The 25,941-nt window shown below is 35.0% G+C and overlaps 2 protein-coding genes across 10 annotated transcripts in view; both read left to right on the top strand.

Moving 5' to 3' along the window:
* Positions 1-19,260, top strand: part of LOC100373946 (uncharacterized) — a 31,844-nt gene extending 12,584 nt beyond the window's left edge. For 4 of the 9 annotated variants that reach the window (XM_085504384.1, XM_085504385.1, XM_085504386.1 and 1 more), the window contains 13 exons: positions 3,035-3,115; positions 4,592-4,659; positions 5,258-5,345; positions 6,172-6,365; positions 7,329-7,400; positions 7,504-7,560; positions 7,999-8,075; positions 8,473-8,516; positions 9,324-9,484; positions 9,751-9,857; positions 12,001-12,121; positions 15,815-17,419; positions 17,909-19,260. In XM_085504384.1, the coding sequence (XP_085360510.1) occupies positions 3,035-3,115; positions 4,592-4,659; positions 5,258-5,345; positions 6,172-6,365; positions 7,329-7,400; positions 7,504-7,560; positions 7,999-8,075; positions 8,473-8,516; positions 9,324-9,484; positions 9,751-9,857; positions 12,001-12,121; positions 15,815-15,883 (1,139 nt within the window). In that variant the 3' untranslated portion in view covers positions 15,884-17,419; positions 17,909-19,260. Of the gene's footprint in view, positions 1-1,565; positions 1,641-3,034; positions 3,116-4,591; positions 4,660-5,257; positions 5,346-6,171; positions 6,366-7,328; positions 7,401-7,503; positions 7,561-7,998; positions 8,076-8,472; positions 8,517-9,323; positions 9,485-9,750; positions 9,858-12,000; positions 12,122-15,814; positions 17,420-17,908 lie in introns of all 9 variants that reach the window. The other 5 variants (XM_085504388.1, XM_085504389.1, XM_085504392.1 and 2 more) reach the window with 3 other exon arrangements.
* Positions 19,261-20,265: 1,005 nt separating this feature from the next.
* LOC100368843 (phospholysine phosphohistidine inorganic pyrophosphate phosphatase-like) lies at positions 20,266-24,818 on the top strand. Its single transcript, XM_085504756.1, has 7 exons — positions 20,266-20,408; positions 21,034-21,221; positions 22,024-22,177; positions 22,606-22,669; positions 23,183-23,275; positions 23,985-24,076; positions 24,239-24,818. The coding sequence occupies exons 1-7, from the start codon at positions 20,284-20,286 to the stop codon at positions 24,333-24,335; spliced, it is 813 nt and encodes a 270-aa protein (XP_085360882.1). The 5' UTR covers positions 20,266-20,283; the 3' UTR covers positions 24,336-24,818.
* The last annotated feature ends 1,123 nt before the right edge of the window (positions 24,819-25,941 follow it).

Consider the following 25,941-nt stretch of genomic DNA (forward strand, 5'->3'; position numbering starts at 1 on the left):
TAGTGTACAATTACAATTCCTTGCATATATAGTACAGCACAGGAAAATTACCTTGTTAAGTAGTGTGCAGGAAATATAATATACGTCATGTAAATGTGTCATCAATCTAAACCTGTTAATTTAATTATTAAAACCTGTATTATAGTTGTATTTAGCTCAAGGTAGAAGAATTATTTTAGTTGAATGCTACATTGTTACAGATCAGTAGTCTTCTTAATGAATTATTTTAGTTAAATGTGTGACTATATGATGAGAAAATATTAGATCTAGCCTTGTTTTTCGAGACTTGAATCTATAAAAATGACTGGCTGACTGCCAGATGGGGATTTTCTAGACTCCCAGTAGAGTTGATGACCCCGAGGTGGTGGTACACGAGAATAATTTAATGTGTAGTTATAATTTGGAAACATTGACAAGTGAATTAATTCATATAAATGTACTTTTCGTTGTGTGACGTCAATTTACCGGTATGTTCATGTCAGGATACTGATTCGTCACAATGGAATGCCCCCAAATCTGTGAATATACACACGACTGCTATTGTTTGGAACACCCCATTTTGTAGATAATACTAGGCTTTACAAAACTGTTTAGGCTGAATTCATTTGCTCGTCTAAAGTCAGCTAAACAAAAGTAGTGGTCTAAAGTTGAAGGTAACGTATAACGCCTTTCACCCAAAGTCGTCATACCATGCTGCATGTGTGCTTCCATCCAGAAATCCTCCTCATTGTTTCTTTTATTGCCTTCTCTATTGTTACAATTAGATGAAAAATCAGCTTTTTTTGTTGTCTCTTCCGTGTTTTTAATTGTCCACTCCCATTGTTACTGTTTTTTGTTGACATGCTTTGTATATTTGCATGGATAATTCCATTGTATCTGCTGGCTTATGCATGTTCCGTCTTGCAAGCGTACGTATTGCATGTTGTGTCACTGTTGGAATGTTAGTAAAGTATTTGAGTCGTGGGAATAATCTATATTGCTTAAAAACTGAATGAGGTACTGTATAAAGCTGAACATACTCTTATAGGACAAGTGGGGCTTCAGTTTCACATCCCATTATTGTTTGTTTTTATTAATGAATAGAAGAATACGTTTTCAAATCATAATGTTACTATATTGTGCATGTACACACTGGTATTGTTGAAATCTATATGACCTCTTTATTGAATTACACGTGTTCACCTTGGTATCACTTTCCTATCTGTGTTGCAGGACGACAGTATGTGTATATTCACTCTTTATTCCAGTTTATTGCTCTGTAAATTGTTGTAGTTTATTTGGGGGGGGGGGCATTGACATTGTTACTGCTTTCTCATTTCTTCATTATTTTATGCAAGTTGATTCATGAATATTTTAAGTCTTTGCACCATCCCATGCTAATATATATCATTTTTCATCTTTCTATACATTCATCGTAATGCACATCAATGATTATTAGTGTCATAACTGGCATTATCCTGACATTACCCTCAATCTTATAATGTCCAAAATATGATCACTAACAAAAACCCATTACTATCCATTTCTCATTTCCATCCTTGCTCTCACTGTATGTGTGATAATAGCTGCTGCCACTGGCCTTGATAGAGACCTCAGTGAACTCAGTTTTGAGGAAATGGAGGCCAGGTTGGATGAAGAAGGTAGGCCTGTGATAACCTTTTTGCATGTCTTCTAACTTATCTGCCTACCTCACATATTTCTGTCATTTGCTCTTTTTAGGTTATAAGCAAACTTGCTGTGGTTCTGGTCTCTTGTTTGCCTTGTCATAATTACCTGTACACGCTGCTTCCAATGTGATCATGCGATAGAAAGTACTTGTTTCACTGAGCCTAGAAAAAAGTGGGTTTAGAGCTTGGTTTAACTTTAGCGGAGGCCAATTGCTTCAATACTAAACATGTATAGACCACCTTTTAATAAAGTTGCAAGAAGGATTATTTACTTCTTGAAAGCCATAATAGATCATTGAGGCCAGACACGCACAAAAATCATGTTCATCAGATTTTTCTTTTGGTAAAAGTTGCCCAGAATGTTGAGATTTTTTTTTATTTTCCAAAAGGTTTATAAAGCACAGAAACGTCAAAGAAAATATTGTGGCTATGAATGCAAATCAAAAACAAAATTGCAAAATGCAATCAGGCTAGTGTGAGCTGGTCCGATGAACAAGGTTTTATTTGAAAAGTCATAAATGATCTTTGACTGGTTTAATTGCAAACTCGTTGGTTCAAATCATTTTGACCCAACATTATTATTAACTGGGTGTAATAGCGTAGGCAGCTTCATGGTGTAGAAATCTCTGTGGAATATTCTTGATGTCATTGCTGCATCTAATACAAACGTGATGCATGTCAGCAGTTATCAGCTAAAAAACGAATAATTATTAACAATATTTTTTAACATGCCGTCAATATTATTCCTTCAATATTACCCGGTATAAATAGTCCTTCATCTATGACGTGAAAATCGTTCCTAATAAATATTGTTGCAACATCCTGACCCTATACAGCGAATACAAACAAACCGTAGACTACAGTCTATGATCTAATTTATCTTTAAATATTTTGTGCCAAAAACTGACAATTCAGTTACATGTGTTACAGAAGTTTGTAAGGTCCAAATGCTTGTATGATCTTAGTTGAAGTTCAAGTATTATTCACATATAGCCCCAGCCTGTCCATTTATAGACACCATCCAATGTTTTGTATTTCCCTGCATTTTTCCAGTTCTTTCTTTAAAATTATATTAAAATACTGAACTTGAGATAAGCCATTGCAACCACTATCAAGAAATAAAAAACACAATCGAGGAATATCTGGCTCAGCACTACCCATTTCAAAACAAAGTTGCTTTCACAAATATTACTGTTCTATATAATAACGTTCATTTTTTTTGTTTATACGTTTTTGTATATAATTATTTCTTACTACATGTACATTTTGACTGGACCCAATTCTTTTTTTTGTTACATTCTACCCTACACCTCTCCCTCTTTATGTATGTCCTTATTTCCTACGTTCTTCAAACACAACACATTCAGCACTTGCCCAAGAGTGTCTTGCCTCAGTTATGGAGCCAACAGGTTCTGAAGGAGAGGAAGAATTCTTCCTAGCCCCGGAAGGTACAGTTGTCTGTTTTGTATATTCAGTAGTCCCTGGCTGAGTCGCAGCTTTCTTTAAAGTAGCATGACGTGCAGTGAGGGACTGCTGAATTTATAGGTGCAGTCATAGTCATACATTGTATTCATATGAGGTCTTGCTTTTAATGGTTGCAGTGCAGTAAGGTTGCTCTGCTGTCTTTCTTCCTCTTTTCTTCATTCTTGGCAAGGAAATGCTCGCACCTAATACACAATATAACTCCAAGCGTTTATTTGCCTCGCCTTTACACATGCTCTAACTGCCACACAAATTATATGTATTTTGAATTAGTATATATCTTATGTTATGAAAAGTTGGAAATGCAACACTGGCTGGCTGTAATGCTGGTTTTGCCAGCAATTTAATTGTAAACTGAAACTGTTAATAATAGTTCAAGCTAATATTTCAAATGCATGTTGTTCATACATGTTGCCCTTTAATAAAACATGTATTCCTTTCCATGATCTCTCTCACTAACATGTACTTTATTTACTGTACAACATTGATTGTATTGTAAGCAACTTCTCGTGTAATTATTGCCATCTCAAACCATCTAGTTATCTTTAATCAATTTATTTTTGCATTCTGTAGAAGAAATTCTGAATGTAGACATTTTACATATAAGGCTCACTGGAGTTGATGACATGTAATATCCAGTACTACACAAAGTTATTAGTAAAAATTAAAAAACACTGAACCTATTTTACTGTGCAAACCATTGAAGTGTATGTGTAATTGGGAGTCTGGAATTGAGTCCATGTGGTAAAATTAATGTTTGATTGTATTTTTGCAACTCACGGAAGTAAACACTCCTCTGCAAAATTTTGAATAATTAATTTCTTATAAGAGATGTGTAATCACACACATTCACTTCATTGGCTTGCATAATAATCCATGTTTTTATTTCATGATTTTGGCTGTTTTGGGATGAATAACGCATTATTTTTATCAATAAGTCTGTATCAAGAAAATAGATTCATTTGTTTACAGTCCTATATAATTCCTGTCATATATAAAAAAAAAGAAAAGGAACTTTTGAGGATGCAAAACAAGCAAGTTGCTTTATTGTACATGTGTATTATTCCGTAATGTGGGCAAGTAAGAGTTATTGATTTTATCGGTACAGGTTTAAACAAATACTTCACATCTGGGACAACTCTTTTGGTTTCTCTAGTTGTTTTCTGCATTTTCTGGTATTTTCTGGGAATTGTTTCGGTATTTATTTACAATTCTGCATTTTGGAGAAGGGTTTCATGAATTTTGCACGGATACAATCATCAATGTATTGACTAACTTTGCATGGCAACAGCTGTGCAAATTAAGAACAGAACAGAACTTGTCTTGTGATTGGTTTATATTGGCTGCATATCATGCTTTTTATTGTAATTAGCCAATGGGTATAGCTGTTGTAAAGCACAGCTGGTATGTCAATTTAAATTGGTTCCTTTTTTATTTGACAGCTTTTCAGCCTGCTGATCCCAGTGCATTTGATATTGATTTTCTTGAAAGGGCTGGAAGTTCATCTGCAGTAAGTAATTTATTCTTGGAATGTACAGTTTCCATGTTGTATCGTCTCTTTCAAGTGTAAGCCAACAGAGAGCGACCAACTTCATACATCAGTAATTTTCTTCCTGTTGAAACTGCAACAAACTTGTCCTTACTGGAGAAGTATCCATTGGTTACACAGCCAGATTATTAATCTTTTAAATCACAAAGTCAGTGCAGTCTTTTTCTCCCAACAACTTTTGTATGTCTATGGAGGCATTCAGCAGGCTATGTATTAAATGCTGGAACAGATGGAGGGACAGTGGTCCAATACAAACATTCATTCTGTGGGTTGAAATCACTACAACATGATGGTCATAGAAATATGACTTGTAACTACACCCTGATTAGTAGTTTCACTAGGATTGTTAACGTATGAACAAAATTCTTAGCATTTAAGCTAGATTTTGCAGTTGCATGTGCTGAAATTATAAAAAAAAACTAAATTTATTAACAAAAACACATTTATTTTGGATAAATGGACCAAAAAATGTTCACCTTAGTTACTGTTACAGTGAACTATATAATAGTTTACATCCATGGAAGTTTCTTTAAACATGACTATTCTCTTTTTCTCACAGTTCAAAGAGTCAGCACTAGCAAGACAGTCACTGTATGTAAAATTTGATCCCCTCGTGAAAGGTGCTAGTCCTCCAGTTCTAGCAAAAGGTGAGATATATGGTTGAATAATATTGAATAATGTTCGAAAGAAATACTTCAATAAAAGTTTTTTTTCAAACTACAAGATTGCATGTTAATCTTGAAAGGTGTGGACCAAAAGTTTGTTGCACAATACAAAAGATTTTATTATAAACTTGAGTTTTGTTTTTTATTACCGATCTTTCAGAAGGGAACATGGCGTTAAGTTACATTTCATTTGACCATCATCAAATTAAAATACCAAAAAAAACGTCTGTCGAATTCCATGTGATGTTTTGATGCACGTTTTGATGCCCCTGAAATGCTTGGACCTTTGTTCATTTCTGTTTTTATGTGTTTGATTATGCGTTTGCTTGGGATATGTATCATGGGAGAAAGGCAGAACACCACATATTAATATTGAGACAGATGCACTGTATTCAAGAACATGTATATTCTATGTTGCCATACATTTTTAAAGTGTCATCGCAAGGTAGTTGCTTTTACTATGGTTCTGAGAATTATTCGAAAAGTCAGTTAGGGAGATGGCTTGCTTGTTGACTTGGTTTGTTTTTTGTCCAATCTAGACTGTCAACAGTCCTCAGGCCTAATTTGTTAGTATACTGAATCGACAAACTGTGGAGGCGCTTGCAAGAAATGCCCAGGCATTTCAGTGGAGGACTATTAACGCTTGTAAACACCCTCGCGTGACATTACACCGGTACTTAACATTTTCTGTTGCCAGCCGTCTTTCTAACAGACTCCAAAAAATTCTCAGAACCGCTGAAAAGATATTGTTTGCCAGTCATGTGTTGAACATCAGTAGTTACTAATGTTTGATATTGTATTTAATCAGCTGCTCCTGAAACTAAACAGCCTCTTACAACCTTGGGTGAAGACTCTATGGAGGGTGAAGATCTTCTGCAGATGTCAACACCACCATCAAATAAATCAGCACAGAATCATATTATTAACTCAGTTAGAAAGACTGAGTCAAGTTCAGACGATGGTGTGGATAGATTATTACAATTCAGTCCGTCAGGAAAACAGGTTAGTTTATAATACTGGGAATTTATTTTCACCACTGCACCATTAATATTGCTAAAAAATATCTAAAAACTGATTTGTCACAGTGTTAAATTGCATTCTGTATCATTTCTAATCAACGATTTAGTGTTGGCTAAATGTTTAAATTTCAACTAATTCCAACACATCTGAATTGTTGGAACATGGATGAAATCTTATTTCCCCAAATCATCCATGAAATATGTCATGCAATGGACTCAAATTCCCAATACAACTGCAAGAGTGATCTTGGATTACAAAATTGTAATGTGGTGTTTACATACTAGCAACATGTTGATGTTGACCTAGTACCAAAATTATCCATGTAAAAGCAATGGACGTTTGTGAACATTTGGTAAAAGTGACATGCAAATCAACAATCTATAGTAGGTTGCTATAATTATTTCTAATTCTGTGTAGAAATGTATGCAAATTATTACTATAAATAGACTGAATATTTATAATGGTAGTAGGTATTATATTTAAATATTACTAGATGTGCATCAATACAAGCTGGTCAGTAAGTGGTTAGTAGTATTGGTGATATGATATATTGATCAAATCATAACTATATTCATATCATCTGCTTTCTGCATTTCTTATTCAAAATATCAGTGTTCTGCAGTTTGTGTCAACCAATGTACTACCATTTGCATTTGGCAAAATGTATGACGATATTTGGTTAGCATATAGTTGAATCTATAGCAGGTTTATATTAATGTTTTTTTCGACCTCGTGTGGTGTTCTTTCTATCTTCTTCACCTATCTTCAATGTTTCATAAATATCAGCGAGTACCGTAGTATTAACTGAAAATAAAACACAAATTCAAATCTAATAACTATCAAAAGGCATCATTTAATGGTCTAAAATATGTCAAACACGAAGCATATTGGTTCTGGTCCAAAATAAAACGAGGTTTAATCACTCCTATTCTTTGTACATTCAAGGTGACAGAAGCCGACCCTTCTCCTCCCCCTCCTCTGCCTAACCTTGAAGAGAGTGGTGAAGAAATGGTTCAGGTAATGCACCAGCTCATTTATTATTGATTTGAACATTGACAACCCAGCCATCCTAACAAATCAAGCATGTATGTACGTAATGCTCATTTGTTTTCTCTTTCAGCCTTTACTGTATACGCAGTTGGATCTTAAAAGAGCCCAGGATGAATTCATGCGAGAGGTAATTGTTAATTGTCCGGTTGTTTGACATAATTCTTTGTTTTGAAATTACAGAGATCTAAAGAGGATTTTCTGAAAATTACAAAAAATAGAATGACTTAAAGTATACATGAAGGCAGTACAGTGATTATATCGACCGACATGCAGCCCAAGTTGCATACTTTGTGGTATTCTTATGATATCCTTATTAATATCTTGTTCCTGCTTGCAACAGTCGGTAATGACAACAAAAAGCGTTTTGCATTCAGGAACAGAGTTCTATTTCTGTCGCCTCAGTGTTCAATGTAAACAAAGAAAGTGTTTAAATGAGATGTGAACATGATTTCCAAATAAGAAGTTTGATCACGTTTGTACAGCATTTTACAGAATGATGAACTCTCTTGTTTTCGGCCTGATGTATAATAATAAAAGCTTGTGCAATTTAAACTTCTCTTATTAGGTGCAAAATGTGAACAAGGAAAAGCAAAGTCTAGAATGCAAATTGGAAGAGGTCAAACAAGAAAACAGAGAAATGAGGTACGGTTGTAATTTTGTATGTCATTTGTGTGTGCTTGTTAAATGTTTTGATTTCAGTGGTCCATCATGTAAACTGTATCAGTGCTGAAATCATGAAAAGAAGAGCCTAAAATAAATATCCTACTCTCAGCTTTAAAATTAAGACACAGCAGCATCTTGGTGAACCAGTTTGTTTTTGAATATTCAGTAATGGTCTTACCAAGTTGTAGCGTTATATTAGTAAACACACCCTGTAATTCAACAATGGAAAAGTTGGTTAGAATGAATAGACATTTCAGTGCTAAATCAAATTGAGAAACTATATTTCTGCATTTAATAAATTATCTAATATATGTTCTCTATTTTCTTGTATTTTTACTATTTTATATAATTGTTTTTCCCAATTCTTTACAATTAGGACAATTGTGGATGAGTTTGAAAAGACAATTCAGCAAATGATAGGTATGTGGTAACAATTATGATAGTCACAGAATGGTATGTGACATGCAGAATCCAAATTTGTTAATCTGTAATCACATGGAATTACCGTAAAATCTGTATTAGAAGCCGCATTCCTAATAGGAGTCACATCCATTCTTTTTAAATAATTAAGGACCAAAAATTCACCATTTTTCATTTGTGTAGATGCTCTAATAGAAGCCGCATCCCCTTTGTTGCATTGTACCATTTTAATAGAAGCCGCTGCTTCTAATACCGATTTTACAGTACACACTGATACTTGATGATAGCCTTGAACCCACAATGTTGTCACATTTCGTCTCAAAGCTGCCCACTCAAATACCACCATGGATCCTGCTATAAAAAAATTAAGGTGGATACAACCAACACAAACTACCACTACCAGTATTGAAGATTAACTCAAATTTGTCGGTAAAAAAAAATGACAATTACACTAATTTGGTTAAATTCTTTTGTACAGGGAATCAAAGTTAGGATTCACTGTTAGATGCAAGCGTATTTAGTATTATATTTGTCCACCTCATTTTGCTACATTATGATCTATGGCAGTGTTTGAGTGGGCAGCTGATTACTGAATGTAATTATCCTCTGCTATAACAACGCCTCAGACCCAAGGGCTATGCTGCAGACCCATCAAGGAATTGGACATAAGGTTATGCCTTTCCTGAGGAGAAATTATCAAATTTTGTTTCCAGCAAGTGCTCATAAAACCATACACATCATAGGTACATCGCCAGTCAATAGGTTTACATAGTGTATTACATACGTTCTTTCAACCCTTTATTTCAGAGGATAGTACAAAAGGTAAAAATGTAACCAAAGACAATTTAGATCAGACGAGGAAGGAACGAGATCAAGCTTTAGATGATTTATCCTCAGTTGAGTCAGCATTTAGTGATCTTCACAGGAGATATGAAAAGCTGAAAACGGCAGTGGAGGGGTACAAGAAGGTAGGAACAATTAAATGAATTTATACATCAGACTAGAACTCGTCATTGAATGCTTTGCACCCTTCAAAGTATATATTGCTTGGAAAGTCATAGGCACTGAAATGGTTTTGAAGGATTAATCTGTCTGTTTGATTGGTTGGACACCCACTCGTTGACTTGAGACGTACCATATATTCTGTGTTCTTGCTGTGTAGTAGTTCACGCACTTACATGGGAAGTAAACCAAACTTGTGATTGTAGCTTATTGGTTCTTTCCTAATTACCAGAACGAAGAAATTCTTAAGAATTGTGTAGCTGACGGACACGCTCGACTAAAGAAAAGTGAACAGAAATATCACACACTTAAAACCCATGCTGAAGAAAAGATTGAAAGGTGAGTTTATATTACACCATACATGTATGACCATAAATTATAATATAAAGGATGTCTTGAGCTTAAAGGGGAACCGATACTATAAATAGGGGCAAGATGGCCACCGCAATTAGTATGCTAATTCGAACCAAGCCGCTCACATCGTGGTGGGAGCTCCGAGAAATGTGCCATTTATGATGTTTAGAGATCAAGTAAAAATCCTGAGTTTAAAATGGCGGTTAATATATGCAAAATGCCTGTCTATCACAGTTTAAGTAAGCGAGCATAAGATTTAATTTACTTAGTGGGCAGAGGCAGAGTTAATTACCCATGAGCACGTGGTGCAATCCATCGGATTGAGCAGTTCCCCTTTAAGTCCCAAGACTTCAAATATCTTGGATAAAAATGTGTGCGACCTTTGGGGACACATCTCTTATAACTGCCAGATAACATTCCAGTTGTACCAAAATTGTTCACATATGCTGTTTATTAGCTCCGCTGTCGACTTTGTCGAGCGAAGCTTATCATATGAGTGATTGTTCGTCGTCGTCCGTGTCAATGTTTTACTTTTTCGACTTCTTCTTGAAAACTACAAGCCTAAATGCTTTGATACTTGGTGTATATGTACCTTGGGTAGACCTCTCTTAGGTTTGTTCATTTCATGTTGATATCTTTAATTCTCTAATTTTGGTGAATATTTTTGTCATTTTTGGTAAAAACTATATTTTCGAGTTCTTGTTAAAAACCGCAGGTGCAATTGCTTTGATATTACATCTATAGGTACTACATGTGGACCTCTCTCAGATTTGTTAATTTTGTAATGATATCTTTAATTCTTTAATTTTGGTGAATATTTTTGTCATTTTTGGTAAAAACTGATATTTTCGACTTCTTGTTAAAAACCGCAAGTCCAATTGCTTTGATACTACATATATAGGTACTACATGTGGACCTCTCTCAGATTTGTTCATTTCGTGATGATATCTTCAATTCTCTAATTTTGGTGAATATTTTTGTCATTTTTGGTAAAAACTGATATTTTCGACTTGTTAAAAACCGCAAGTCCAATTGCTTTGATATTATATATATAGGTACTACATGTGGACCTCTCTCAGATTTGTTCATTTTGTAATGATATCTTTAATTCTCTATTTTTGGTGAATATTTTTGTCATTTTTGGTAAAAACTGATATTTTCGACTTCTTGTTAAAAACCGCAAGTGCAATTGCTTTGATATTACATATATAGGTACTACATGTGGACCTCTCTCAGATTTGTTCATTTTGTAATGATATCTTTAATTCTCTAATTTTGGTGAATATTTTTGTCATTTTTGGTAAAAAAATGATATTTTCGACTTCTTGTTAAAAATCGCAAGTGCAAATGCTTTGATATTACATATATAGGTACTACATGTGGACCTCTTTCAGATTTGTTCATTTTGTAATGATATCTTTAATTCTCTAATTTTGGTGAATATTTTTGTCATTTTTTGGTGAAAAGTGATATTTTCGACTTCTTGTTAAAAACCGCAAGTCCAATTGCTTTGATACTACATATATAGGTACTACATGTGGACCTCTCTCATATTTGTTCATTTCGTGATGATATCTTCAATTCTCTAATTTTGGTGAATATTTTTGTAATTTTTGGTAAAAAGCGATATTTTTGACTTCTTGTTAAAAACCGCAAGTTCGATTGCTTTGATATTACATATATAGGTACTACATATGGACCTCTCTCAGATTTGTTCATTTTGTGATGATATCTTCAATTCTCTAATTTTGGTGAATATTTTTGTCATTTTTGGTAAAAAGTGATATTTTCGACTTCTTGTTGAAAACTGTAAGTCCGATTGCTTTGATATTACATTTATAGGTACTACATGTGGACCTCTCTCAGATTTGTTCGTTTTGTGATGATATCTTCAATTCTCTAATTAATTTATTTTGGTGAATATTTTTGTAATTTTTGGTAAAAAGTGATATTTTCGACTTCTTGTTAAAAACTGTAAGTCCGATTGCTTTGATACTATTCATATTGTTCATTTTCTAATGATGTCTTCACTTCTTTAATTGAAATGTGCATTGCTAACAGCGGAGCTATCTCAGCCGATAGGCTGCTTGTGTTATTTATTTATTAATTTATTTTATATTACTTACAGTGCTAATCTTGAAATTGAAAAAGTTAGGAAAACGGCAGCTTCTGAACATGCCGGACTGCATGCTGCTCTTAAGAGAGAACAAATGAAGTTACAAAGTGCTGAGAAACTACTTGCACAGAAGGTAAGCAACCACCTCTTCTCTTCTTGAGCCTTAAATTTATCATTATTTCCAACTGGATCCACATCCTGCTTGCATTGAAATATGATACAACTGAGATTTGGACAGATTTGTGCAAGTCTGGAAACCGGTGTAATGCATTTTTGGCTCATCCGGCCTTAAGGCCTGATGAGCCTATGCGATGGCGAGGCGTCTGTCGTCCAAAAATTACAAAATCCATGAATAAGGATGCCATTCACTGATTCTAGGTTAGCTATTTGTGATATATCTGTATGTTTTTAAGAGAATAAAGTTCATTTAGGCACTCAATGGGTGCATTCTTTCTTTCTTGATACATTGATTTAAAACCTTCCCCACACGTTTTCTAATGGAATTACCCAGAATGCTTAGCGCAATCAGCAGCGCTCTACTTGTGCACATGCGCAGTTAATATTTCTTCCACAATGCATTCGTTATCACGAAATTTAAAATGGTGGATCGTTGCGGTCGCACATGTGGATCTTCTTGCTATCCCAAGAGCAACGCAACTAATTCAACGGAGGAACAAAGCAAGGGCACAACTACAAGCCGTCCTCACACCGATTGAAGAGCTAATCACGCAGTACCCCGATGCCAATGACAAAAACGCCGCGTACCGGGAAATACTCGCACGGAAATTAGCTGTCGACAACCGGCTATCAGCGCTAGTCAACGCGGACCAACAAGTCATCGATCATTACGATGAAGACCACGCCGAATTTACCGAGACTGAGTCATATGAAGTCGAAATACTCGCCCGCTTCGCTCTACTTTCGATGTTTGTCGAAGAATTCCAGACTATTCGATTTCAACAACCAGTCATCCAACAAGCACCCCTCGATCACAACATGGCCGCCCTACAACCGGATCAACAAACCCACTACAAGTCAGTTCGTCTTCCGCATTTAGAAATACCCACTTTTCACGGCGATCTACTCACTTGGGCCGAATTCATTGACAATTTCAAAGCCGCTGTCCACAACGACCCTCGTATATCCGATATCCAAAAATTCACGTACCTCAGAAACTACGTAGATGGTGAAGCCAAACGATTGATCAACGGATTTCCAACCACCGCCGAGAACTACAAACTCGCATTCGACCTGTTACACGATAGATATGGTCAACCTCGAGGAATCATCAATGCACATATGAAATCTCTATGGTCCCAACCACCACCGGATTACAATGCAACAAGTTTACGAGAATTTCATGACGCATTAGAAACAACAGTACGAGCTTTGAAATCCCGATGTTGTCAAAACTACCGCTTAATTTTCAACAACTGATACGTTCGAACGGTAACAAGGACTGGACATTAGCCACGCTAAGTAAATGCATGCTTCAAGAAATACGTGTTCTCAACGTCGGACATGAAAACAGTATTCTTAACCCGGACACGTACCCCTCATCAGTCGCCGCGTTCAACATGGTGGCGCAGGCCATTCAAAACAACCGCCATGAAATATCCGCGTTTCACGGTTCAACTCAACACAGCCCTTCAAACCCACCAGCGACGACCGCCAACCATGGATCAATTTCACCGCCTCCCACAACTCAGCACTACAGTAAATCTGCAACTCGATCAGCGAAATCACAATTTATTCCGCGACCCTGCAGCTACTGTAAAAGCCGGCATTCGTCGAACGATTGCCAAACCGTAAGTACACGTGAATCCCGCTTAGACATTGTCAGACGTAATAAACTCTGTTTTAATTGTTTAGGCAAACATGGTGTAAATCAGTGCCGTTCACGCTTCACCTATAGAAAATGTAAAGGTGATCATCATACGTCCATACATCCGGACACTGTCGATTCAATTCAATCTGTCACCTTTGCTGTTGCTCCACCATCTTGTTGTTTCTTGGTGTCCGAAATAAATCTATCGAATGATTCTCTCATTAAAAGGTGTTGTTGTTATCCGTCGATATTATTGTCGGTTATATGAAATGCAATTTTAGTTGATTAAAACAAAAACATTAGATTGAAAGTTTGTTTTTACACCAAAATGTTTTTGGTTTAATTTTTTTTAAAGATAATATCCTATTGTATGACGTTGTTACAAAAATAAAAGTTTTTTTTTGTTTTTCTAAGTAGTGCTATGCTCGTTAATCAGACTATTATTATGCAATGTTACAATAACATAGTGAATAAACTATGCACGGACTTGCGGAGATCCATTAAAAAAACAACCTTGCCCTATCTTTTGGGGGCCCGTTACTGAAAACACAAGATTTTTTTTTTTTGTCTAAGCATTGTTAATGATGAGTGATACGGAGCGATTTTAAATTCAGCGTTTACGATTTTTGTCTGATTTGTTTATTTTAGGTTGCGTCATTTTATGTTATTTTCGACTTTTTCTTGAAACACAATCACTTTGTTTGTATACCTTGCATAGATTTTGTTAGATTTGTTCATTTAGCTCTATTTACATTTATCCACTGTAAGAGTCATTCAATAACCTTTTCAATAATCATGATGGTATCACCAAGCTCTATGGAGACAGTGAAGCTATTGTGACCGTCAGGTCGCTTGTTTTAATAAGGGTTCATTTGATTTTATTTCACGTACTTTCCCCCTAAATGGTCAAAGTTTCTGGCACAACCTATATTCACACTTTACCTTAGAAGGTCTTCTTACTACACTTTAACTCGTACAGATGCTAACTACACATAATGATGACTCCATCTACGCAGCACCATTGGTTTTTCCTATGACAATATGTCAATTCAAGACTAACAGGAAAATAAAAAAACAAAAACAGCTAAAATTTTCTACTCTCGTATCCAAATTCCGGATGAGCATCTACGTCATTGACGTTCTGGTTTTTTTTCACCGCAATGTCTAATTTTGGTGGTCGTGCTTTCTAATTTTATGCCCTGCACAGAAATTACTTTACTGTCCAATTGGGTACATAACAAACAATGCAGAACACTTTGCACTCCTCAGGAGTACACATGCATGGCAACCGTTTCCTTGGTGCGTACATGCATGACAAATATTTTGACAATGAGCACACATTAGTGACTTCATATTACTAATGTTCTAAGCTTTCCAACAGTCAACATGTACAATATTATTTCTTTGACTGTTATTCCATCTGTGGTTATAAGAAAATGCATGTTGGATTACCATTGGATTACCAACTGATTAATAGCTATTTTGTTATGGAATCTATTTTTCATATTTATTCCATGGCTGCTGCTTTAAAGGGGGCAGTCGTCGCGCTGCACATGTGCAACATTTGTGTGATAAACATTGATTTTCCCACAGTCCAATGCGCTCTTCTAATGTGAATAACAAGTATGAGGTTTGACCTGGACTTGCACTGATTACCGCAGGTGACTCCTTCGATACCTTCCAATTACCTAAAAAGTACCTAATTAAAGTTTGGTAAGGTCTCAGTTTGTACTCGTTGATCTGCGCAACAGTCAAATTCGCCTTCTTTGTTTATGAGACCTATATATCTCGCGCATGCGTGGCACGACTACTTTGTAATTCAGTTGCTATTGGACCACATAAACTAGCGTATTTGCTCTATTTGTAGTGTATGTACTTACATAATTGGAGCTTTTTCTATGGTCAAAATTATATGTTATGGCGCTTTTAATTAAGCAAATGTGATACCAGGAAATCTTTTTCCACTGATGTAATATTTGTGATCTGATTTGTTTACAGACGAAGGAAAATGAAGAATTGTCAAGTATTTGTGACGAGTTGATATCAAAGATGGATGTTAAATCATGAGAAAGTACTCCTACTTAAGCTTACACAATAGTGTTTAAAAAAGCTGTCAAGCAAGTGCAATTAATTCGTGTTGTAATGTGTCAGTCATGAAAATCTGCTTTTTGTAAGCTGAATTGCGTCATTTCCACCTTTCCAGAAGGGCACACTTCATGGCATGTCAATTCAATCCAGGATGCATGGGAAAGGCTTGAAACTTAGCATTATGGTATGTTGCTGTTGCTGCTTAGGTGATGTGTTAGCAACATAGCCATACAGCCAAACCCTCATGTTTTTTTTTGGTATTTTATACTCAGTGTATTTTGACTATGCAAAAGAATCATAAACTATGAATACGCATGATTAAATGAATTCTCTTGATCAGTCTGCCATTTATATGTTCTGTTTCATATGGTGGAAATGAACAAATTTGAATGCCGATTAAATGTTGAGTGAGAGAGTGACATATCCATGTTCAGTCCATGCAATTTAAACTCTTAAATATAATGATAATATATAGTTATTTCTAGTGCTGCATTGTGTTTTGATGGAATCCTACTCCTGAATCTGTCACAAAATAGGATGCAACACTTGCACAAATAGTTCAGTCCTAGTGCTGCATGTAATTGCATAGTCCCCTTCAGTGCAGTGTGGTACAATTGCTAGATACAGGACTTGCTTGATAGCTATACGTTTGCATGTCGTTAAAATTGGGCAATATGAAGTTTACAATGCTTCTCATTGTGCTTACTGTCCATGGTCAATTTTCAGATTCAAGAGACTTGTTTAGAATTCAGATAATTGTAAAAGACTATTTCTATTGCATTTACTTCTACTTCACATGTCTCAGTTTAGTTTGATTTCACGAGCTTCCTTTTCATTACAATTAAAAATTTACTTTTCTTGTATAATATGTTCATATCAAATGTTTATTAAGATTTAGGATTACTTTAATTTGTATAAATATCTTGAGTTATTTGATTATGTTTATTATTTTGTACAGATATTGTTTTTGCATCTATATTAATTTACGAGCTACGTATTTGTGTCAAATTTTTCATATTATTTTAATACTAAACCAAAATTACCTCTGTGGTACTGCATGAGTAAACACAGTCTTCTAACCAATCATATATTAACAATAATAGCATGCTAAATGTTTGGAAATATATGAAAATATAATTTCCAACTATCGAGGTGCTGTTTACATATGCATAATTTGACCCAATCTGATTAAAATCTGATGTAGTGTACGGGCTTTAATTATTTTAGCTATGAAGTTATTTTAATTTTATTTTTCATTACTTTTGTTATTAATGCCCTTTTATTTTATTATTTTACTTTGATTTTTTTTAAAATTCCGCCCTACCTACATCTGAGCCGATGCCTATGTAACGAGATTTCAACGAGACCCACTATCGACGATTTTAGTCAACGAATCACAGACCTCCTTCTATAGCGCACATGATGACGTCACCGGGCAGAGTCAGGTAGCAAACAGACTCAAATAAAATGGTGGATTATACCGACGTTAGCGACCGAGAATGACACGGCTTTTCGGTAAGTTTATCATTGTAAAATGCAACGAAAGTCATTTTTATGTTAATATTGTGGCTCGAATGGTTCGACTTTAGATCGTTATTTTGCATAGTTATTCTGGGAGTGAAGATTTTGTTTCCACCGGTTCGACCGAACACCGGTGTCTTTTTCCAGTCGCCTGCCCTGGAGACGGGTGATGTTTTGTTGACGATCGGGCCAAAATCGTCCACGGTATTGAAGCCGTAGCTGTAAATATTCATCAAATTGTATCAATGTTTTGTACATTATACAATAACTCTTTATTAAAGTAATTGAGCTGATTTGGACTGGAATAAAATATTTTTTTATTTGGAACACATCGCAATTGATCAGGAAATATTATTTTGCTCCACTTGTCTGCGTCGATGCCGTGGGCCGTTATACAATTTAAAATCAGTTTGCATTGTTTTCTATAGCTGTTTACAGTGTTCTAATCATTACGATTTACTTATTTTTTTGCTTCCATTCTAGATAATTATGCTCAGTGATGTAAAATTGAAGCGATGACTGAATGAACGAACCTTGGCTGGCGAAGATGTATCTGGAAGTGTACACATTTGTTGGAAGTGAAAAAAATATTCAATGTAATGACAACAATTGTAAAATGCTGTGGAATTTCTTTTGCAAATAAAAATATACTAGCAATTTTCTATTAATGGTTCATTCAAGTGGGCAAAATATAATGTACAGAAAGATTGCCTGTATACACTGAAAAATAAGCAACCGACAGCCTGTATAAAAGGGGGTCTGTGATTGGCTGTTACTTACGCGAGATTTGAACGGGACTTACATAGGCGTCGGATCAGATGTAGGTAGGGCGGAATTAAAAAAAATCACAAAATCAAAATCAAAGTAAAATAATAAAATAAAAGGGCATTAATAACAAATATAATAAAAAATAAAATTAAAATAAGTTTATAGCCAAAATAATTAAAGCCCGTACACTACATCAGATTTTAATCAGATTGAATTTGACCAACCTAACATTTTGCCCTGTGTGTATATTTGATCAAAGTCATTTTGGCTTAGACATAATATTAGTTGGATTTGAAAATATTGACAAAGAATGCTTAAGTTGTTGGCGTAGTTGCGCTCACATGTTAAGTGTCGTTGTGGCAAATAAAGATGATTTGTTCATGGAATGGTATTTTCCCATGCTGGCATGCGTCCTATTCCCTTCTGTAACTCGTACAGGATCTATAATCGGTTAACTGCTTTTTAAATAAATTATTGTATGACATTTGTGAAAGACGTTTCAGGCAGTATTCTGGGCAGTTAAGCTATCACGGATGGTAAAGTAGCAATTTTATGTTATGTACTTAATATTTTGTACAAGTGTCATGTTAATTATTGCTGCTTTCTTAACTGCCTGAATTTCAAAATTATTTTTCAACAAGATTTCATTTTTGATTAAAAAACGTGCTACCCACAATTACAAGCTAAGAAGTGCACATTTGATTTAGAAATTCATGATAAGCTTTAAAATGATTTCTTCTTCAAAATTGTATAAATAATTGTGGGTAAAGTTTTCATCAAAGTGGAATCTTTCAAGGGGTGTAAACATGGACTATGTTTGATGTGCAAAAACTTTCTGTCCTCTTTGCTCATTTCTGGTGTCGTGGTTAATTTATTTTGTTTTCTGATTTTTCAATTTTAAAAAGTATGTAGTGGTGGGGTGTTATAATAGCCTAGTTATCATATGTGTAATAATTAAATTAAAATTCTGCACTTTTGTAAGTCACCTATTTAAAATGGTGGAATTTTGTCATTTGCTGCCTTTGATATTAATGAAATTGAAAATAAATATCTTTGTTGCTTAAGTATCTGAACTGTCTTTCCAAATTTATTTTGTTGACGTTTATTCAACAACTAATGCGATGTGAAACCTAAATATAATGGCATTGCATTATGTATGTATGCATGTAATAAATGAAACAATGTTGCAAATTTTACATCACTTGATAGCTACTGGTAGTTATACACAGCAACTGGAAATCAGAAAGCTGGTAGGAAAAGCAAAGTATAATTTTTATTTTGCCAACCAACAAAGTACTTAGTGTTATATAAAAGATCTTCGGAGATCTATAGTACCACATACATACTGCCCTTTTGGGTGAACAGTTTGAATGTTCAAATGTTTATTATTTTTATTTAAAGAAAGTACATTGCATTCAAGGGCTCTGATTCTGACCATAATTTTTTTTAGCTTGAAATAATATACACCAAAGAACCAGAAATTTAATTTCTTCAGTCTTGACCAAAAGTATTTCATTTCTGGTGCCCAAAATTACTTGAAATCACGACACTTAATAAATAAAATAAATATTTGTTAAGGAGTTGTGATCAAAATAAGGATTTTTGTATTATGTTTCATTTGGTTCAGTTGCGTGGGTGCCCCCTGGTGGCAAGTTTCACATTTGTCCACTGTTGCAGGTCTATCGCTGGTAGGTTGTAGGCCACGTTGTGATTGACAACAATGAACAAAACTTCTGTTGCAATTATTGGTGCCGCTCACTGCAATACAACCGTTTTGTCCTTGCATCACGGAAGGGTGAGGTGCGATTCATAAGTTATGTTACCTCTACGTTACTGACAGTGCCACCAGTGTTAGAGTTATGAAATTCTGTCGTTTAAACTAAATATTGAAGGTTTTAATGTTAATTCAAATTGAATCCATCTTTTTAAAATTTCAAGAAAAATGAAGACATAGGCTTTTTGTTCTTAAATATGTTATAAGTTTGTATGTTTTATAAGACTAAATAAAAAAAAACTAGAAACAATGTCCTAAATTTAAACGAAAGAAATTGTGTAAATCAACACTTGGCGCTATTCAAGAAGTGATCAACATGGCTTCCTGGTTCCAGAAGTGCGGTGATATCCGCGGTGTTCTGCTGGATATATCAGGTGTACTTTACGATAGTGGTGGAAATGGGGGCGTGCCAATAAAGGGATCCATTGATGCTGTAAAAAGGTGAGTATGGTGATCCGTGGAACGTGTTGAAAACCACTCGGACTGTCGGCCTTAATCCCATTCCATTCAAATGAACTCTTGCTGTGTCTAGGTCTAGCTGTGGAATCATAGCCCTATGTTGCCGACCGCATTATTTACGTGACTGACTCTGGCCGACGTACAACAACAAAATTAAAAAGAAGACGTCCAAATGAAATTGATAGGGCGAAATTCGATTGTAGGTCGCAATAAAGAGCTACGGAACCGCAGCCAGTATAGGTCTACCTACTTCAAATCATTCAAGACATTTGTTGTCACCTTGCTCAAAATAAACCTGCCAATTCCAGAAAAATACATAAAAATGTATCCAAATGTTGCTTCTTAATTTTGGCAGACAAAAATGGGGAGGTACAAATAGCATAGAGCGCTGTATATAGACTGTGAACGAAAAATACCCCAACCAGCAGTTGGGGTGTCAAACACTGTGCTGAAGCGAATGTAATATACCGGTAAATATATTGTTAGTCAATGTGCGTCACAGTTTATATAACAGATACATATTGTTCAACTGTTATATAAAATCACTTACAGTAACTTCAATAGCGTTGTGATGCTATATTTTCTAATTCATTATTTCTGAGTTCAGGCTGAAGGCATCAGACTTGCAAGTGAGATTCTGCACAAATGAAACTCAGATAACACGAGAGAAATTAGTAACAAAGCTCACCAAACTTGGTTTTGATATTGAAGCTAAGGAAGTATTTGCTCCGGCACCTGCTGCTTGTCAGCTGATGAAAGAAAGGCATCTTAGACCACATCTTCTTGTCCATCCAGGTAAATAATTTAAGCCACAGTGAATTGAATTCATTGATGAATTATTTTACAAATAGCATCAAAAATTATTGAATTTAACATTTTTGTTGGCATTTTGTACTGTTATCTCTCATTACATCATTATTACATCATTAGTAAAAATGTATAATAATGTGGCTATCACAAGGATACTACAAAGTATGCATTCAGGCAGTACGGAATGACATTGACCTCTGCTATGTGCTGGTTGAACACCGTCAAGCCTACTTTACGATATTCTTTTGATAACCTCATAATATTAATAAAGACTTGTACATCAATAAAATCACCTCCCAGCATACAAATGTATTTGTGTGCATCACATGCGAGAAAGAAAAAATTTTCCTGTCAGGAAAACATGCCCATCATTTTAGATCCTGTGCAGACGGATTCCAAAATTGGGTGACTCTCACAGTCTAAAAACAATGGGAAATTCCAGTCCTTTGTCCGTTGCATTTCTGACACACACAAGGCTATGTATGATGTGTAAATAGTTCTTAGTGGACTAAGTCTGCGCTCTGTTCACATGGTGATGGCCATTAGAAAATGTTGTTAAACCCCAAAACCTTGTTCACATATCTTGGTGTCGAGACCAACCCTCGAGTGAAACTAATCTGATTGACAAAAGCTTAATCTGCACGTGGGTGAAAATTAATTCTAGGTCAAACCATGCATTTTTCTACATGTGAACACCCTACTTGAAAACCTTGGTTTCCTTTTATATGCATGTACCGAATATACTTGTTAAAAGAAATCATTATGTTTTTGTTTTTTGTTTTTGTAGACTCCCTACCTGAGTTTGCAGCCTGTGACCAAAGCAACCCTAACTGCGTTGTGATTGGTGATGCAGTGGATGCATTCTCCTATGAAAATCTCAATAATGCATTTAAATTATTAATTACTTTAAAACCACCTATTTTAATATCAATGGGACGAGGGTAAGTGGTGAGTTTCTGTTTCTCTGATTCAAGGGTAGATAAATTGCAGGGCATCATGAAAATTGTGTTATACGGGGTAATGTGTGCTAATGTAATGGAGAACAGGATTAATGATTGAAATGTACAAATTAGCATACCAGGTAAATGAAGTTCAGGCTCTACCCCTGAACTTCATCTTTAATCAAAACTGAAAAATTGTGCAAAAACGTAATAACAAAGGAATCTATGGATGTACTTTAATATCACATTATTGATCCCGATATCGAATACTACGACATGAATAATATAACCATTGCATTATGACATGAATGACTTTCAGCAAAACAATCTAATCTATATTTATAAAATACTGTCTCAATTCAATAAAACGCATTGCCTTTTACTATTAATTGATACAGGTGATTTATTTCAATTCTGTTTCTTGTTAGAAAATATTACAAAGAGACTGATGGTCTTAAATTGGACGTTGGGTCATATATGAAGGCCTTAGAGGTAAATATTGCGGACTAATTTATTTCTTGATTACTGTTTCTACTGTTTGTCTTTATATTTCACCATTCAGTACCCACTCGTAAATATCATTGTATCCAGGAACCAAGGCTTCTTGTGATTGAAAGAATCAACAAACACTGCTAGAAATAATCCAAGTAATGACAATAACAAAGTTATAGGTAGGGAAATCAAACGGTAGATATTAGTTTTTAGCTCCCATGTGCAGAGAACAAAGGGGGGTTAATGTCATATTAATGTTTATATAGATAAATGGATGTGTCAACTCTAGTTCCACCGATATCTCAAGAACCACTGGATGAAGTGGGATAAAATTTTGTACACATCTGCTTGGTGATAAAGTGAAGACCCGGTTAGATTTAAGTACAATTCTGTGCATATTAAGTAGCTAATTTGCATATTAACAACTTTCAGTATGTTTTGTTGATATTCTACCAACTTAATCATGTTGATGTAATTTCAAAGTTTGTTTTAATCATTCATCTCATTCCATAGTATGCCTCTGATTGTGAAGCTGAAATTATTGGTAAACCTGCCAAAACATTTTTCCTATCAGCGTTGAATGATATGGGTATTACTCCAGAACAAGTAAGTAGAATTCTAGTAAGGAATATATTATTAGACCTTACTTTTATTTTCATATTTTGTGAACAGAGGTAATGTGACTAAATAATAACTTGTAGAGAAAATAAATATGCATATTTTTATATGGAGTTGTTGGCAAGTGACCAGTTATTTGAACAACGCATAAAATGAAAACTGTAAACTTATTAATTTTGCTGCTAGGAATTTTTGTGATATTATGATTTTATGGTATTCATGAAGAATTTTGTGAAAGTCACTGTCGTTTGTCATTTCCTTCTGGCACTTGCAGAAAAATTTTCACTACTATAAATTCACAAGATTTTTATGACTCATGAAATTTGCAATATTTGTCTCTTGCGAAATTGTTTGAATTTTGCTAGAAGGCATATTAAAGTACACAGATGTCAACGAAGTCAAGAAATCAAGTACTAGTATACAGTAAACTGCTTCAATAGGTCACCTTCATGACCTCTAAAGGTCACACATTCTGGTACTTTTGTTGGTATTAAAATTGATTTGCTTGAGTAAAATGTTTTCATTAAAATTTTTAGTGCTGTCATACTAGCAAAAGTACCAGGATGTGTGACCTTTAGAGGTCATGAAGGTGACCTATTGAAGCAGTTGTATTGATGTATTGAATGGATAATTCTCATGAAGCCATAGTTTAATTGCCACTCTGATCATGTTACCATGGTTTTTCTTGTATTATCAGGGTTTAATGGTTGGTGATGATATTGTTAATGACGTTGGTGGTGCCCAAAAATGTGGCATTAGAGGATTACAAGTCAGAACCGGGAAATTCAGGTCAGAAAACTCAACAAATTTATCAAAATATTGTCAAAACAATTATTTTTTTATGCTATTTTTTTAGATTGTATTTTTTCTCTTTGCTCATATTTATTGATTTACAAGTTTCTGCTATTACATATTATTATATTGTGATAATTTATTTTGTTTTTATACTAGGCCATCAGATGAGAATCACCCTGATGTCAAACCTGATGGTTATGTTGATAATTTGGCCCAAGCTGTGGATTTACTCCTTGAACATCGAGAGAAATAATCCAAATGATGGAAATGAATGAAGGAGTAAAATGCGACTGAACCACAAAATGAGCAGCAATTAAGTTACTGATGAAAACAAGAATGCTTTTGATATTTATGGGTGAATATAAATGCGAATAGGCCATACCAGCGAATACAATAATAACATTACGATGCGCAGGTCATCAGTTGTTCTTACAGAAGATAGGGGTGGGTCATGAGAAATGTGGAGTACAATTGTCTATTGTCGACACTCAAGGATTTACTGGTACACGTTCATTCAGTTTTATACATACATTACGTCAATTAAAGCAATTTACAGAAAATATCCTTGTCATACTAAAAGAAGAAACATTGTTTTATCTGATACTCAGTATTAATAAATAAGTTATCTCACATCATAATGTTGTTACCAGCTGTTAAAGTGCCAGTCTTTGAATTTCATGTAAATAAACAATGTATACACATGCGTTGTATACGTCGTTATGAGTCCTGAAGTTAATGCTGATTGGTAGAGCTTGTATCACAAAAAAGGCCCAGACATGTGCTTTACATTTGATTTTTTAAAATCAATGGGGCCTTCAATACCTGCCAAGTGTACTGGTGCATCCCATTTTGAAATGCATCTCCCTCTATGGCAGCTTTGAGAAAAACTTTCTATTTACTCTTTCGTCTTTCCATAAAACGTATAAACCCTTCAGGTTCAAGCAGTCTTTTTTTTCTGATGCTATTTGTTGCCAGGAATATGCAGAATCATCTATTTTTACTGAATGGGACAAAATTAATATTTTTTTATAAACTATAAACCTTAATCTTCCTCAGATCTATTTTTAATAGACATCTGAAATTTGCTATATTTAACAAATAATCTCTTCACTTTTAGTAAATATAATTGTACATGCTGGTCTTTACTTTAAAATTGGGTTTATCTGTTCCTGCAATTGTAAGCCAGATGTTTTTGTCCCCATACTGACAGTCTAAAACAGGACTATCAATTGAGTTCTGTTGATCCATACATGCATCTGAAGCCCTTTCTCCAATGTGCAACAGAATTCTGTCAAATTGATACGTGTCATACATACACACACATGCATGCATGTCAGTTTTGTTTACATTCAATAAACATGACTGTCAAGCAGCCATTTTTGAAAATTGGCCTAAACCCTAATACCGTACTTGAACATGTCTGGCTGATTTCATTGAATCTTTGTTCGAGATGACTGAAAGGTGTTGAAGCTTAATCTTGGTGATAGCAAGACATCCTTAGGTCCCTCTCACTCCCTAACCATGCTCCCCCTCCCTATTGTAACTGTATACCAGGGGGTATGCCCCTCTTCAGGACACGTACAGTTATCTGGAGGGGCATATACAATTATAATGGAGGCTTGAGAGGTTATGAGCCTTAAAGCGCGAGGGTCGTCACCTGCGGAATTGAGTCCCAAGCGACGATAACACGTGCTAAAAACGGAAAGACTCGTGGGTGGATGCTTGTTTGTAAACAATGACACGCTATGGCCATCTGACTTGTGCGCAGGTGACGACTCCTCGCTTTAAAGATTCAATTCACACAATTTCAAAAGCACCCTGTCACAACAACTTGTCATAATTGCAGTGCAGGTAGGTAT

The sequence above is a fragment of the Saccoglossus kowalevskii genome, chromosome 10, assembly GCF_978046115.1.
Source record: "Saccoglossus kowalevskii chromosome 10, keSacKowa6.1, whole genome shotgun sequence".
NCBI classification, from domain to species: Eukaryota; Metazoa; Hemichordata; class Enteropneusta; family Harrimaniidae; genus Saccoglossus; species Saccoglossus kowalevskii.

Coding starts and splice junctions, on each gene's coding strand:
- LOC100368843 (XM_085504756.1), top strand. CDS start 20,284: ATGGCTTCCTGGTTCCAGAAGTGCGGTGATATCCGCGGTGTTCTGCTG. Junction 20,409..21,033: donor TCCATTGATGCTGTAAAAAG/GTGAGTATGGTG, acceptor TTCTGAGTTCAG/GCTGAAGGCATCAGACTTGC. Junction 22,178..22,605: donor TTAATATCAATGGGACGAGG/GTAAGTGGTGAG, acceptor GTTTCTTGTTAG/AAAATATTACAAAGAGACTG.